Genomic DNA, 16,467 nt, shown 5'->3' with positions numbered 1-16,467 from the left:
CATTCAGTTAGTCGTGTCTTTTTATTGGAGAACTGAGACCATTGATGTTGAGAGGTATTAATGCCCAGTGACTGTTAAGTCCCTTAATTTTGATGTTGGTTCCAGTGGAGAGTTTGTGTGGTTGTGTTTTTGAGATGATGTAGTTATCTATTTCCTGTGTAGTTTTCATTGTAACTTGTCTCTTTGGGGTGGAGTTTTCCTTCTAGTACCTTCTGTAAAGCTGGATTTGTGAATAGGTACCATTTGAATTTATTTTTGTCACAGAATATTTTGTTTTCTCCACCAATGGTTATTGATAGTTTCACTGGGTTTGGTAGTATGTCCTGGCATCTGTGGTCTCTTAGGGTTTGCAGGACCTCTGTCCAGGCCCTTCTGGATTTTATGGTCTCTGCTGAGAAGTTGGGTATAATTCTGATAGGTTTGCCATTGTATGCTACTCTGCCTTTTTCTCTTGCCACTTTAAATATTTTCCTTGTTCTGTATATTTTGTGGTTTTATTATTGTGTGGCAGGAAGATTTTCTTTTCTGGTCTATTCTACTTGGTGTTCTGTAGGCCTCATGTATGTTTATCTGCATCCTTCTTCAAATTGAGCAATTTTTCTTCTATGATTTTGTTGAAGATATCTTCTGGGCCTTGGAGTTGGGCATCTTCTCTTTTCTCTATGCCTATTATTCTCATGTTTTGTCTTTTCACGGTGTCCTTGATTTCTTTGATGTTTTGTGTCAGGAATTTTTCAGATTTAGCATTTTCTTTGATGGTTGTTCTGAGTTCTATGATTGTATCTTCAAGTCCCGAGAGTTGTTCCTCCATTTCTTGTATTCTGTTAGAGAAAGTCATCTCTATGTTGCTTCCTTTCTTCTCTAAGGCCTATTGATCCTGTTTTTCTCCTGTCTGTGCCTTTATTATAGTTTACATTTTCATCTAAAGATCTTGAACTGTTTTTATTGATTTTCTTCATCCATTTGTTTGTATTTTCCTGAATTTCTTCCAGTGCCTCTCTATAATCCTCGTTTATGTCATCAACCTGTTTGGTTGCATCATCCTGCATTTGTTTATGGATTTTATTAGTTTCTTCCATTACCATCTTCATTACTAAGGATTTGAGGTCATTTTCTTGTATTTCGATTGTGTTTGGGTTCTCAGATTTGCTTTCTTTGGGATAGCTGGGATCTGGAGATGCCAAGTTGTTTTGGTTTTTGTTGTTTGCATTCTTACCATGTCCTTTAGTCATTTTGCTGTTTCTGATGTTGGGAGATAGCTTCTGGTGTCCTTCATTAGTGTTCTCTAGTTCTACCCATCTGTGACACCCAGTCAGGTCCCTGGTCTCTGTGCAGTAGATCAGATACAGTGCATAATAGGTGCCACCATCTTGGAAGCTTTTCTTTGTTTATTGAGAGCAGAACAACATGACCAGCTTCCTCATGGTCCTGCTGCTATGAATTCCTTACCATAATGGACCATATCTTAAAACTGTGAGCCCAAATATATTCTTTCTTCCTCAAGTTTTATTTTTCAGGTAACGAATACAACCCATGTGGCAATTGATGTTCTTTCACTCAACTGACTCATTTGTGTTTTGTGTAGCATGTCATGTCAGATGCTATTACCTGGAGATCACTGAGTAAAATAGGACAGGCATAGAAAGACAAATGCTGCAAGAACTCATTCCCAATGGGATCTAAAATGTCAAACTGGGAGGCAGAGAGTATAATAGTGCTTACCAGGAGCTAGGATGAGAGATATTAGAAAATGATAATGAAGAGAATAGGTATGGATAATATCTAGGGATCTTAAATATATGGTGACTATGCTTCATCATATAGTATTGTAAACCCAAAATGTCCTACAAGAATAAATACTAAGTATTGTCACCATGCATATGCAAAACAGTGAAAAACGAAATAGTGGATATGTTAATTGGATTAGTTGTGATAATCAGTTCACAATATGTGTGTAGATGTATATATGTATGCATGTATATACGTTCATTTCATGTTTATATTACATCACCACATTGAATACTTAAAATATCAGTAATTTCCCACTGTCAGTCAGTTAGACTTTAATGCATTTGGAGGGGGAATAGAGCTTTATGGAAAATATCATCAGATACTGTCTTGTCTTTTCAGATACAGTTTTATTACTGAAAAGTACAAGAAAACATACATCACTGACTGTGATTTTGGAATCCTTGGCCCTTGGACCATGCCTTGATTAGAAATAAGTTTTGTTCAGCATTCTGGGGCTCCTGCTGGATACAATTCCCAGATGTGAATCTGGGTATTGTCATAAACATGAAGTCAACAGCGGTTTCCATCCTGAGTGATTCAAGGTCCTTGGCCTTCCATGCATTTTCAAGATCACCATTGGTAAGTTTCTCATAAAACTATCAGGTAGATAAAGAGATTTTTTTTCATTTAGGAATGAGAACTCACAAGTTCTGAGAAGTCTGCTTAGACTAGAGTCTTCAACTAGTGAGGAGATGAAGTACAGAGATAGTTTTTTTTTTTTTACATTTATTTATTTGATCACTATACAGCCTGATCCCAGCTCCTTCCCTCCTCTCCTCTCAGTCCCACCCTCATGACCCTTTCTACCCATTAATTCCTCTTCTTCTCAGATAAAGGGAGTCCCCTGAGGTAGCAACCCTCCCTGGCATCCAAGTTGCAACAGGACTAAGCATATCCTCTCCCACTGAGACCAGACAAGGTATTCCACCTAGGGGAAAGGGATGCAAAGCAGAGACAGACTCTACTCCAATTGTTATGGGACCTACATGATGACCAAACTGCATATCTGCTACATATGTGTGTGTGTGTGTGGGGGGTCTAGGTTTTAAAAATTCCAGAACAGGGCTCCATTGAGAAATAGAGTAATGGCCTCTGACTTGTCATTGAAGTACGACATTCAACTTTCTTACACCCCAGATCCTAATCCTTGTCCAACTAGAACTGTCCATCTCAAATGTACTTTCTTGAGCATTTCTCCATGAAATTTCTGGCCCCTTATGGCCTGGTGTCTAGTTAGTCCTTTTAGCCATGTAAATCTTTACATACACCATGGTGCATAGTTACTGAGAGACAGAGAATACAGGGCTATTTTAGATAAAAGATAATCTACAATTCCTACTTAATTAAGACTACTTTCTGGGGTGTGGGTTGGAAATGACTCCTTATGTCATATTTTATTTTATTTTATTTTATTTTATTTTATTTTATTTACCAACCTAACAGTCATACGCTGCTCAGCCAGCAGACCTGGAGGAAGACAGGAGGAGCTCCCAGGAAAGAGGCAGCCTGGATTAGAATATTTGACATGGTGCCAAAGATTTGATTTTTGTATTGTTGAGGGCATAATGAAGGCACACCATTGAGAATGACAGGAAGAGACTTTTATTCCACCACAAAGAAGAACTTTTTTCCTTTTAGAGCTACTCAGAGGAGAAGGTTGTACCTTAAGAGACTGTTTGTCAATTCATGGGAGCTGCCAGTCTTCCAACGAGGAGCAAGAACTGACAAGAGGCATTTTCCATCAAAAGAAAGCCCATCAATTTTTCTTTATTAGGCCCAGCCATTGGTCCTAATTTTAGATTCTAGAATGGCAGCAAATAAAGCTAATCACTCTTGCACATTTTACAAGAGGGGCTTGTAAATGAATTTCTAATTGGTGGAAATTCAGGCATGTTATGAAGTGGAATAAATTTCAGGCCAGTGGGAGATATTTTTGGAGAGTATATTTCTTTTTAGTCCACACTTCTTTCATTCCATAAAGCTGACCATCCTGGTTGGACAAATGCATAGAAAACTCGCTTTAACTTTCAACTGCTGAAGATGGTTTAGGTGGGAATTGGGTAGAATCAGTAGGGCTTTTAAAGCCCCTTCTGAGTTATTAAAATGGGGCATTTTCTCCTTCATAATGAGACCATGAATTAAATGGGGGCATTGACAAAATGGGTATGTTGGATGGTACAGGGTCAGAAAAGGATTGCAAATAATTCGTGCACCAGCATATGCATACAGTCCAAGCTGGCCTCAAACTTTTTGTTCCTAATCTTCCTCAGCATACTTAGTGCTTTATTGCAGATATCCCCCACGAACCTGGCTTCTAGGAAACAGGCTTCCTTATACCTGTTTTATAAATTACCTATGATTCCTTCTGTTCTCTTGCCATTGATAGAGTGCAATTCTCTGTTAAATAAATGTGTAGCATTTCTACATTTCTGCATATGAAAATAAATTGCAAACATGAATATTTCTTATATTTTTTTCTAAGCACTAGTAACTGTTCTCTTTAGAATTTTGCCTAGTTTTCTGTGTACTTATCATGTAGTCTTCCTTATAGTCTCTGGCAGAGGAATAGAGGTTTTCTATACTGAAGATCCAAGTCCATTGGGTGATGGAACAAGGTGTCATTATCTTCATGGATTAAACCACTTTTCTATTTTGTTTGGGTTGGCTCTATGCTCTCTCTAGGCCTTCTGCCTTTGTCCTGTCTTGGTTGCTTCTAAACTTCATTCCTTTGATGGCTATAAATTTCCTGGAACCTTACATCTTTTACTGCTTTACTGATCTACTCTGCTGAAGACCCATTTCTGTGGATGTTCATGGAACTGTGTGCAGATAAAATTTGAGAGTGGTTATTTAGCTAAATGTCTTTGCTTGTTCTTGACATTTGACTGAATATGTATTATGGTTTGAATCTGAAATGTATTTGAACACTTGATTCCAACCTGGTGGGCACTACCTGGAAGATATCAGAACATTTATGAGGTAAAGTTTCACTGGAGACAATGGGTCATTGAGGGCAGACCTCCAGGTTTGACAGTTTGACCATATTTCCTGTATGTTCCCTGATTTCTGCCTCAGCAATATTTGAGAAATTCCAGCCGCACAACTTGTCACTAAGGTGCTACCTCTAGCCTTGACTTCCCTTCTATGAGAGACTGTGTTTCTCAGCCTGTAAGACAAGAATCACCATCTTTCCCTAAGTTGGTTTTTGTCCGTCATTTGATCACAACCAGAAGAAGAGTGGCAGTGCAATAGGGTACTCGAGCATGGAAATATCCCCCACTCTTTCAGGGTTCTGAAGACACAGATTTCCATCCATAGCTTTCTAAACATCACATTCCATACTCTGGCATTCTACTAATGATGCTGGAATTGTCCCAGTTTTCACTCCTGCGTATATGATTTCCTCCATTTCTCTGAAAATGTTTATTCCTACTATCCCAGGTGCTTTCAAGTTTCATAATCTTTTCTTTATTAAGTATTCTATACTTAAATTTTTCTTACTATTTGATAATTTCATGCATGCATATAACATATTTACTTTGACCAGGTCCACCCTAATTTCGTCATTTATCCCCTTCCCACTCTCCCCTCCCAATATCTTATGCTATTTTTTTTTAACCCACTACATTCACGTAGGGCTGCCTGTATGTGTATGGCTGCAAGATCATCCACTGGAGCATCAATAGGGTGTTAGTGGACACATCTCAAAAGAAATGTTATTCTTCCTCACTCAACAGCTATCAACTTACATGTATCTCCTCAGCCATGGGTGGGCCATCATGAACCACTCCCTACCCATGCAGGGGTTTTGGTTGGTCTTGTGCAAGTTTTGGGCATACAGTCCCAGTTGTGATTAGTTTATATGCACAACAGCCCTGCCGTGTTCAGTAAGTACCATTTTTCTACAGACAGCCAACATATAGGGCTCTTAAAAATCTTTCTGCACTTCTTAATAACCTCTGAGCTCAGGGAGGAAGGAGGGTAATGTATATGTCCTGCTTTTAACATAGCATGCCACGGTCTTATTATCTACACATTGATAATGTATATGTCCTGCTTTTAACATAGCATGCCACGGTCTTATTATCTACACATTGAACAGCTGTGTGTCTCTGTATCTACCACAAAACAAAACAACAAAACAAAACGAAGCATCTTTCTCTGATGAGGGTGAAAGATGTACTAATCTAGATAATATACAGTAAGAACTTAGGGGGTATTTTATTTCTATATTCATTTAGCAGAATAGTAGTATTAAGTTCTCTATTAAGGACTATGATATAGCCAGCGGTGCCTCCTGCCAACTTAGCAATACAATACATGACTTCCACCATATGGAGCAGGCTCTAAAACTAATCATAAAGTTGTTGGTTACTTACACAACATTCATGCCACTATTGCGCCAGTGGGCAATATCAGCCATTACTGTAGCTCATAGGGTTCACAAATGAGTAATATTGTTATTTTCCTTCCTAGGAAGCATGCATCGGACCTTCCAGCACCATGAAGGCTAAGCTATGGATGGAGCTTCCTGGTGAGTATGAGTTGAACTTTCCACATAAAACTCAAATATGCGGTGTCTTCAGCAATAGGGTCTGTCCATCAAAATTTGGAGAGTAACCAAAAGCATTGGCAAAAAACGTGTACTATTTGAGGTGGGTCTATTGGACTACACTGGCCATAACTAAATAAACATGTACCATTCCTGATACTGGGAATTTTATTAGTTAGCATGTGTTATCTATCTGGGGAGGGTTTTTCTTTGTATTTTTTTTTCTTTTGGCAATTTGATCATGGAGTTCTTTAGTGTCAGTTTTTTAGATAACAACATCAAAGTTTGGACATGCCTGACAGGCTGTTGAAGTAGATGGTACACACCTGAGAGCTAGATGCCTCCTTCTTTGTTTCTACTTCATACAGCTGTGGCCTGTGTGTTGAATGGAGACTATGACTCTGGATTGAGGCAAGAAAGTTGCAGTCAGGGGATGAATTTGAAGGACTGTGAGAGCAGCTCAGTTTTCTGTCTAAAGGGTGCTACACATTCCTCAGAAGTCCCTTCCTGGTTCTTGGTATTGGGTGTTTTGAGTGGCCCTACAGAGGGAATCAGCTAGCTTTAGGGTCATTGTTTACCCAAATCTAAGATGAAGAGCCAGATATGCTGTTATGTATACATGGAAGTGAAAGAAAAAACAACAACAAAAGTGAGATAATAAATAAACAGATAAATAAAGAGTAAAGTTTTCTTGTCTACTGCTGCCATCACCTTGTGTAGTTACAATTGTAGCTAAGAAACATGTGGCATACTAATAGAAAGTAATTTACCCACATTTGGAATTGGGTGCTTTGTTTTGTGGTTTATGACATGTAGAGAACGCTTTGTGTACCCATTATGCAAATATTCCATTTGCACTCCATATATATATACATATATATATATATATATGTATATATATATATATGCATGTGCATATATTTGAGATTTTTTTACAGTAGTAGATTTACAGGACTTTATGAGAATTCCAGTGCAAATACGTATCCAAAGATTCAAAACTATCAGTCATATTTGAGAGATAACATGTGGTGTTTTTCTTTATGAGGTTGGTTCCAGAGGTAGTTACTGTTCTATTGCTATAAAGAGACACTATGCACCCCCCCAAATATAGAAGAAAGCATTTAATTTGGGCCTTGCTGACAGTTTAGGAGGATTAGCCCATTATCACCGTGGCAAGGATTATGGCAGGAAGGCAGGCATGGTGCTGGAGAAGTAGCTGAGAGCTACATCCTGATTCATTTACACACACACACACACACACACACACACACACACACACACACACACACACACATGGCAGGCCTGGTATGGTCTTTTAAAACCTCAAAACCCCACCCCCAAGTAACATACCTTCTTCAACAAGGTCACACCTCTTAATTCTTCCCAAACAGTGCCACCCAAAATTAGGGACCAAGAGCCCATAGGGGCCATTATCATTCAAGCTAACATAGTTTCCTTACTCTGTGTTCTATTTTCCATCTCTATCCATTTAACAATTTTTTTTGTTCTTTACTGTTGAATAACATTCCATTGTTTATAAATACTATATATATATATATATTTTTTTTTTTTTGTTTTTTTGAGACAGGGTTTCTCTGTGTAGCCTTGACTGTCCTGGACTCACTTTGTAGACCAGGCTGGCCTTGAACTCACAGTGATCCGCCTGCCTCTGCCTCCCGAGTGCTGGGATTAAAGGCGTGCGCCACCACGCCCAGCTATATTTTTGTTATCCATTTGTAAGGTGACAGACATCTATTCTCATTGCATTTCCTGGCTATTGTGAAAAAAACCTTTCAGTTCTGAAAATATATTTGGCATTTTATTTTTGTAAGTGCCTTATTTACTTACTGAGCTCTTATTAAAATTTCCTTTAAAGGGCCTTTGGATATCCTTGATGCCTGAATTTTTCTATCATTTCTTTCCTACATTGTATCATGATACCCATTATATACTTCCTAGATATTAATTATATTTATCCTCTGGCAGTCTGTGCAATTTTTAAATATAGTAGTTCCATATTTAATACCCTCAGTGTATTTTTAAAGTTTTCTGGTTGTTCTTTTACAATAGTCTTCTGTTCTTGTTTCATGGATATCTATTTTCTTTCTGAAGACTCTATAGTTTTAATTTCAATGATTTTTTTTAACTTTTTGATTTATTTTTTCCAAGTCTCCTGCTTCACATTTCTGTTTTACTTTTCACTAGAGTTCCTATATGTGTTGTGTGGCCCTCTCGTCATATTTCAGGGCGAGAAACTACATTTATGACTATAATTCTGTTTATTCTTGGGCTTGATTTCTTGATGATCTTTATTACGGAATGATTAAATCCTGGAAATTTTGTCATTCAACTCACAGCTCAGATTCTCAACATTAGAGTTACAGATCTGTAAATGTTATAGTGACAACACCTTCAGCTTTCCATCTTGCTGATGGCCTTCTGGGAGTACATTGGGAGAAGGAAGGGAGGTGTCTCACCTTTCAGGTACTTAAGTGGGTACTACTTCTGAGTAGGACAGGTCAAGAATTCCACATGTGTGGTAGAGGATTTAGTGATGGAACTGGAGAAACGGTCAAAACAGCCGAGCATGGAGAGGAGAGATGAACTTTAGAAATCGAAGGAGCTGGCTGTAGATAAATGTCCAGTTTTTAGGGCTAAGGAATACAAGGATGAGAACTCACTATGGGGAGACTGCTTGATGTACCAGAAACTTGCTCTTTCATGGGCTTCCTTGGCCTTACTGGATTTCAATAGTATTGAGTATATATTAGAATAATACGCAGTGCCTGAACAGCAACAGTGGGAAGTGATGGGCAGGAGACGGGAGGGATTTTTAAATATATGAAAGTAAAACAAACACTTTATTTAAGGAAAAGGCAACTTGGAAAAAAAGAAAGCCTAATAAATAACTCAGTACAGCTGGCTTAAGCACTTTAAAGCCAGTGTCTGTGATAAGCAATGAAAACATTAATATACAATGCTTCACCATAAATGAGTACAATTCAGGCTGATGTATTGCAGCTGAGCCGGCTGGTGGATGGCATGCTTTTAAAGTGATGTTTACAATCAGGATCTTTTTTTTGCTTGGGGAAGTAGGAGAAGGCAGAAATGGCTGAGAGCTTTGCCAGGGTGCAGCTCTGAGCCTTTGGTGTGTGGGAGCCCTGCCAAATGGCTGGCTTCCTCTATGGCCTCTTCCCACTCAGTGAGCACAAGGCAGCTGGTGGAAGCTCAGAGCAGGGTGGTGGCCGACTTCTGCAGAGAGCTATGAGGACAGGAGACTGCATACTGGCCATTCTGGGTTCCCTGCCTCCACAGATGAGGTCACAGAGGGTGTCCCCAGGTGACCAAGATCAGTGCCCTCCTGCCCTTGCCTAGCTTGGGGTCTCTTGCTGCTTACAGAGTTTCTCATAGTTCATTGAAGGATGTGTTTTACATTGGTGTGTATATGTATGTACGTGTGTGTGTACATGCACACGTGTGTGCATGTGTGTGGATTTATACCAATGAGTTTCACTAGTGTTGCTCACAAGAACCTGAGCAAGGAGTAATTTATAGACACACCAGGCAACTTTATACCAGTGAAGAAAATGTTTCTCCGTTCTCCAGTAAACAACTGCTTATAAATCCTCAGCAAGGCGTAGAGGCATTATGCATCCTTCTCCCTTCCACAATAGAATGCTGATGGTCTCAATTATGTCTAGATAATCATGGCTGCTTAAAGTTCAAGAGAGCAATAGCCACACTGTTCTCTGGAGGGTGTCCCACAGCACTTTACTACTTCCTTCAGTTCTTACATTCTTCCTCTCCATTCTCCCCCCATGTTTGCTAAGCCACTGAGGGGTTGCTACAGATACCCTACTTACAGTTGAACACTCAACACATTTATTTAATGTACCTTGACCAGTTATACGTCTCTTCAGTAACCACTGTCTACTGTGTAAAGAAGCTTCTCTGATGTTTTAAAGTTTAGGAAATGGCGTGGGAAGTCCTGCCCTGTCGATATGGTTATAGAAGAATCAGAAGAGATATTCTGAATGAAAGAATGCAACAGGAAGCTTTCTTTTTAATGCAGCATTTGTCTGGTAAAATGCCTCAAGGGCACATTCCTATTACTACACAGTCACGAGAAGAAAACATACATGTTTGCACAGTACTGTTTCCAAGATGGGACCAGCCCCACCTTCAGCAGAAGGGCCTGCTGGGGCCACACTCACCACCTCACCTTGTTTATCCTCACTTCTGCTTGTATAAATAACCTTCTCATGACCTCCAAAGTCCCTTCTCTGACTGCCTCAGCAGCCTGTCAAGACTCAGCTGCGCTCCTGCTGCCGACACCTGTTTCTCTCTTCTAGGTTTCTGGCAGCCCTTCTGAGTGGGAAACAGGAACTGTTCCTTTTATCTTCTTTTCTTTTTTCTCTTATCACTACTGTCCATGAAGCAAATCAAAGGCCCTGTTTCCTTAAAAGATTCCACTGTCAATCAGTGCAAGGAGATGCGTACCATGGCCCAGTAAGTGAGTTGGGCAGAGAGGCAGCGTCTCAGGCTGCCTGTCACTGGTTAGCAGCTCCTGCTTTTTTCTTAATTGGTGACTCCAGTGGTCCCCAAGAAGGTGCTGTAAGCTCCTGTCTGGGGTTTGCCTGGGGTCATATTGACAGCCCTTGACTACTGAGCAGTGAAGTGAGCAAGCTCAGCTCCCTATCAAGAACACTGACCACAGAGTCCTGTTGGATTTGCCATGGTTTGAGCTCCTCCTGATTTGCAACATCAGCTAGTTCAATCCTCCATTTCCATGTAAGAGAACACATGTGTATGGGATTCAGACACAGAAATCATTGCCTGGGATTTTTTTTTTCAGCAATAAAGGCTTCTATTGACTGACTCTTAAATTTGTTCATGAAAAAAAAAACAGGTATCTAGAAAGATTTTTTCCCATTCAGGTAGAGCTGGCTTCCTCTCCTGACTTCCCTACATGGCTGGACTCTGACATAAGTGTCTCATGAGTCTCCATTTGCTAGCTTCCCAGATGAATGCCTCCCAACAAGAAGCCTCTTGTAGGCTTTATAGGTGCTTTAGAGTCTGTCACTTCTAAGCCCAATTTCCCCTTCATATTCTGGTTGGAGAACCATGGTTCAAAGCACAGGTATATGTTGGAAAGCTGATAGGCCTGAGCCCCATAATGGGTCCTCTTACTGGCTGCACTCACGTCTTGTGTCTCCCGAGATTACAGGCTGGTATCCTTACTGAAATGTACTCCTGGGATGACAATGGTTAGGAAAATAATTTGAGCAACTGAAAAAAAGAATAGCTAGATGGTAGATAATATACATACATACATATATAATCATGTGCCACACGTGTGGTGGCCCAGCTCTTGGCCTGTGTTCTGGAATCTACTAACATCTTACCTGAAACAACCTACTCATTTCTTTAAGGTTTAGTTTTCTTGTTACCCCAAATGGGATAATACAACTTAAAGAAAAAAGTTCAGGAGGTATATAATTCTCTTTTCTTTCTTACCTGGCACCTGTCCTGGTCCTTTTAGCTGAGATACCCACACGTGTTCTCGTGCCGCATTCTTTCCTAAAAGGCTTAGTAATAACACGCTGGCATTTTCAGTACTTTTTATATCATTGATACCCCAACACATGTGCACATATTCACACACATGTAACACTCACACAGATGCACGTATGCACACACTCACACATGCATGCACCTGTACACATGCATGTTCAGGATATGAAGATGGTGCCCAAATCCATTTGACTTTCTGGATCAAGCCTGTTTTATTAGTGGAGAAAAGCTAACTTCTTATGGGGAGAAAACCAGGTTCGCAATAGGAATGGCTCCGATAGAGGGATTGTGGGTGGAACACGGAGAAGGTCTTTGGGTCCAGAATCATCTAAATTAGCTGCCTAGATCTCTGACATGGACCCCTGCCCAAATCCAAAGTCTTGTTTTCCAGGCTTTCTCTGTTCTTCCATGGAGCGCAGGGAGGCTGAGCATCAAGCGAGAATGAGGGCCTCAGTGGGGGATCTGTCAGTGGTTTATCCTGAGAATAGTAATTTCTGGATCAGAATCATCTCTCTCTTCCAGAAAACTCTACGTGCAGGTGACAAGCAATCTCTGTTGATTCCTTGCTGGCATGACACTACCTCCTAGACCCCAAGTTTAAACGAGAACAGAACAGATGTGCTATACACGTTATGGTGTTGGGAGCACCGTTGGCATTAGTAGTGGTAAATCTATACCCGAGTCATTTCTCACTTATGTCTAAGTGCTTGATAATTTGAAAAGTTCAAATCTCTTTTAGCATATATTTAGGTAAACGGATAGGCCATCTCTCTTTTTCGATTCCCCACTGTCTTGTCTATACTCTGCTGATGCTCTTTGTGGATGCAGTCAGGATGAATGACAGAAGGGAGGAAGTGAAAATCGACGAGACTGCACAACCTCTGTACAACCTGGAAGGAGTTAGCGGCTCCAGTGCCCTTGTGAGTGGATGCTTCAAAGATGACTCTGGTGATCTATGCTTTCTTGTGTGCAGGCCCAGCACGGGTAGATCCATTAATGCCATAGCAGAAGTGATAGGCTGGCATTCTATGATAAGGTCATTTCCTTAGTCTGTGTTGCTAGTCACCAAATTCTATAATCTAGGTAAGTTAAAAAGCAAAGAGGTTTGCTTGGGCTTAGGGTTGTAGGCTCAAATCAGGGGCCTGTGGAGATGATGTTCTTGTTGGTAGAGTTCTGGGGCAGCTCCGGACATCACAAAAGAGATAGGAAGACTGTGCTCCTATGATTCTTTTAGTTTCTCTTTTGAACTTAAAAAAAATTATTCCTTTCTCATATATTATTTCTAGACTGCACTTTTGGCTGTCTCCTCTGCCCTCCAGTCACTGCCTCTACCTCTCTTCTCCCCCAGACCCACCCCCCTTTGGTTTCTCTTTTTATAGTGCCTCTAGGATTCAGTCTTAAAAACTTTATCCCAATGACTTTCTCTAATTCTAATCATCAATCAACAGCCTTGTTTATACTTCTAACTACTAAGATAAAGTTTCTACCTTTTCAGTTTCTAACACTGGAGATTAAACTCCACTCCAATGTACATTCATAGAGGTCCATTTTCAAAGTATAACAATTAAGAAAATGTGACTTTTGCCTTGCTAGCATTCTTTCTCTTGTCGCTCTCTGGCTTTGATGAAGCAAGCAGTCATGGTGGAGAGATTACACAGCAAGAAACTGAGGGCAGCCTCCAGCCATTAGCTGGAGAGGAACTGAGACCCTCAGGAATAACCCAGCTGCTCATGAAGAACCACGTTGTGCTGACAACTATTGTGTAGCTTGGAAGCAGAGCTTATCCCATTTAAACTTTGGAAGGCCTATGGCTCCAGAGGTGGTTGGGAGCTTATGAAAGATGCTAAATTTACAGGACCCAGTTCATGCATGGCTCAATTCCTGACCTATAGAAAGCAGAAAATAATAATAAATAATAATGCAATATGATAAACTGCTAAGTTTTACAGTAGTACGTCCCACAACAAAATCCCTCACACTTGTGCCTCTGTTCTGTAAAATGGAACCACTCTCAGCAGTCTTCTTAAGTACATCAGGGAAATGGATGGTATCATTACATACTTCAATATTTAAACCTTATATTGGTTATATTAATTATAGAAGATTTCACAAGCATGTGCTGAGTATCAGCTATGACTAGCTGCTGTGTTGGGAGTGTAGGCTATGAATAAGGATATAACATGTTTCTTTGCCTTGATAATGCCATGGTCTTCAAGAGGACACTCAGAGACAGTCTGAAAACAGAATGAAACACATTATGTTATGTGTTTTGAAATATTCACAAAACATTATGGGAACCCAGATGCATGTAGCAAAAATTCTCACCAAAACAGAGAGCATTTGTAGAACTTTTGGGAGATTCCTTACTCTATTCTAGTGACAGTTCTGGTAAGGAAGAATGAGTTTAAGGAGGGCTAAGGCTGAGAGCTTGAGGTATTTTTTGAGTACAATCCCACACTAGAGACATTGACTCAACACATTCATCTTTAGAGCACAATTACAGCAGGGAATCTCATTCAACTTTTCTTATGTCTATGACTTAAAAAGAAGCTCTCTCTCTCTCTCTCTCTCTCTCTCTCTCTCTCTCTCTCTCTCTCTCTCTCTCTGTGTGTGTGTGTGTGTGTGTGTTTGTGTGTAGGGAGGATGTTTCTCGGTTCAGAGTCTGACACTAAAATCCTTAAGGTGAAAGAATGGCTGAAGACCTGGCACATGGCTGTGGTGGCAGAAAAAACGAGGCTGCCTGTTCATATCTCAGAGGACCAGGAAGCAGGGCAAGGGAGGAAGAAGGGCAAGCTATAATCCCCACTGCCTGCTGCACCCAGTGATGAATGTCTTTGTTTCATTTCCATGTTGTGGTGAAATAAGTCGATAAAAGTAAACTATATAAGAAAGGGTTTGTTTTAGCTCACAGTTCCATTTACAGTCCATCATTGCAGGGCAGTCGCAGTGGCATGGGCTTGAGAACTGGTCTGTTGAATCCATAGTCTCAAAGAAGAGGACTAAATGGATGCACACATGCTCAGCAAGGTTTCTCTACCTTTATATAGCTCAGAATTTCCTTTCTGGAAATAATACCATCCACAGTGAGTAGGCCTCCCACACTCAAATAACACAATCAACATAGTTCCTCACAAATATACCTAGAGGTCAACCTAATCCAGACAATTCCTCATTGAAGACTCCCTTCCTAGGTAATTGAGTCTACATTCTGACATCAACAGTCAACACTACCATCCAGTTTTACTTCATCTATTAACAATTTCATGGCATCTTAAACCTGTGTACCAAGTGCTCAACCCTAAGTCCATAGAGACAAAAATTGTATTTCCACCTCCCCAGACACTTAGCCTTGGTCACCTGGAGAACTCCATCTGCAAGAACAACAATTTAAAAATGATGCTTCTAGACTTCCAAATTTCTGCCTTATTGGATTTCTAGGAGCTTCAAGTTAGAGCTATATATTTTCAGCCAAGTGTGGTGGATAATGTCTTTAATCCCAACACTCAGGAGATAAAGGCAGAAGAGTCTCTTTGAGTTCAAGGCCAGTGCTATCCTGGTCTACATAGTGAGTTTCAGTATAGCAAGGATTATGTAGAAAGAACCTGTTTAAAACAAAAAACAAAACAAAACAAAACAAAACGCCCCAAACAAACTATACTTCTCTTTTATTTCATGAAGTTAGTATTCATTCAGTCCTTGATTCAGTGAAACAAAATTGAGATGCTGGTCCCCTAGCAGATGAGATCAAGACCTGGGCTTCATAGGTATTACACTAAAGACAGGATTTGTTGAAATGCTGCTTAAGCAGTTATTGGTCACTAGCATTTGACACTATTCATTAATTCATAGAGTCTTCAACTCTGTAGCACTATGCCCAAAGGAGCTGGGGGCATGGTGCTTTAATAAAGACAGTCATCCAGTGAAGAGGATTCATGGCCTATGTCATGACTTCCTTGCTATTATGTGAATTATATCTAAAATGTTTATCTTTTCCCTGGCCACTCACAGTCAAGAATTTGCTCCTCAAAGAGTGCCTCTACCACAAACTTCTAACACTGCAGAAGTTGTAACCTCACAGACCCATGAAACTCCAATTAGCATTCTTTTGGTCCCAAGACAACCAAATATCAGATGTTCCAGGCCTCTGTGCTGGTTGTCTTCCTGACAAGACTGCTCTTTCCACACATCGGTATGACATCTTCATAAGAAATTCTCCTCTGATCCCAATATCGTATCCAAAGTTGTATCCCTCTCTCAGCTAAGCACTCAGCAATGCTTAGCATGCAGTTACATGTTTTTGAGATGAGTCTTAGTATTGAACAGAGTCTTAGTTGTAGTCAAATACACATATAATACAATCCACTGATTTTACTGCTTTTTAGTTCAGTGACATTAAGTACATGGTCACCATCCTATCAGTTTCCAGAAAATTTTTATGTCACCAAACTAAACCCTGAATTCATTAAACAATAAGGCATCCAAACTCCTTCCAGCCTCCTGAAGTGACTGTATCTCTATGTGATTACTCCAGACACTTCATATAAGTTGAA

General features: G+C 40.1%; 1 protein-coding gene across 14 annotated transcripts in view; it reads left to right on the top strand.

The window, feature by feature from the left end:
• The window catches only part of LOC311596594 (uncharacterized protein), a 167,015-nt gene that overhangs the window by 61,292 nt on the left and 89,256 nt on the right, over positions 1-16,467 (top strand). For 10 of the 14 annotated variants that reach the window (XR_014778889.1, XR_014778890.1, XR_014778891.1 and 7 more), the window contains 2 exons: positions 2,131-2,370; positions 6,268-6,325. Coding sequence is in view for 3 of the 14 variants with exons in the window: in XM_084780205.1 (XP_084636331.1) it covers positions 6,268-6,325 (58 nt within the window). In the remaining 11 variants the exon portion in view is untranslated. The remainder of the gene's footprint in view (positions 1-2,130; positions 2,371-6,267; positions 6,326-16,467) is intronic. The other 4 variants (XR_014778892.1, XM_084780205.1, XM_084780206.1 and 1 more) reach the window with 1 other exon arrangement.

Source organism: Acomys minous (genome assembly GCF_964271855.1).
Source record: "Acomys minous genome assembly, chromosome: 4".
Classification (NCBI taxonomy): Eukaryota; Metazoa; Chordata; class Mammalia; order Rodentia; family Muridae; genus Acomys; species Acomys minous.
This window is presented reverse-complemented; position numbering and strand designations above follow the sequence as displayed.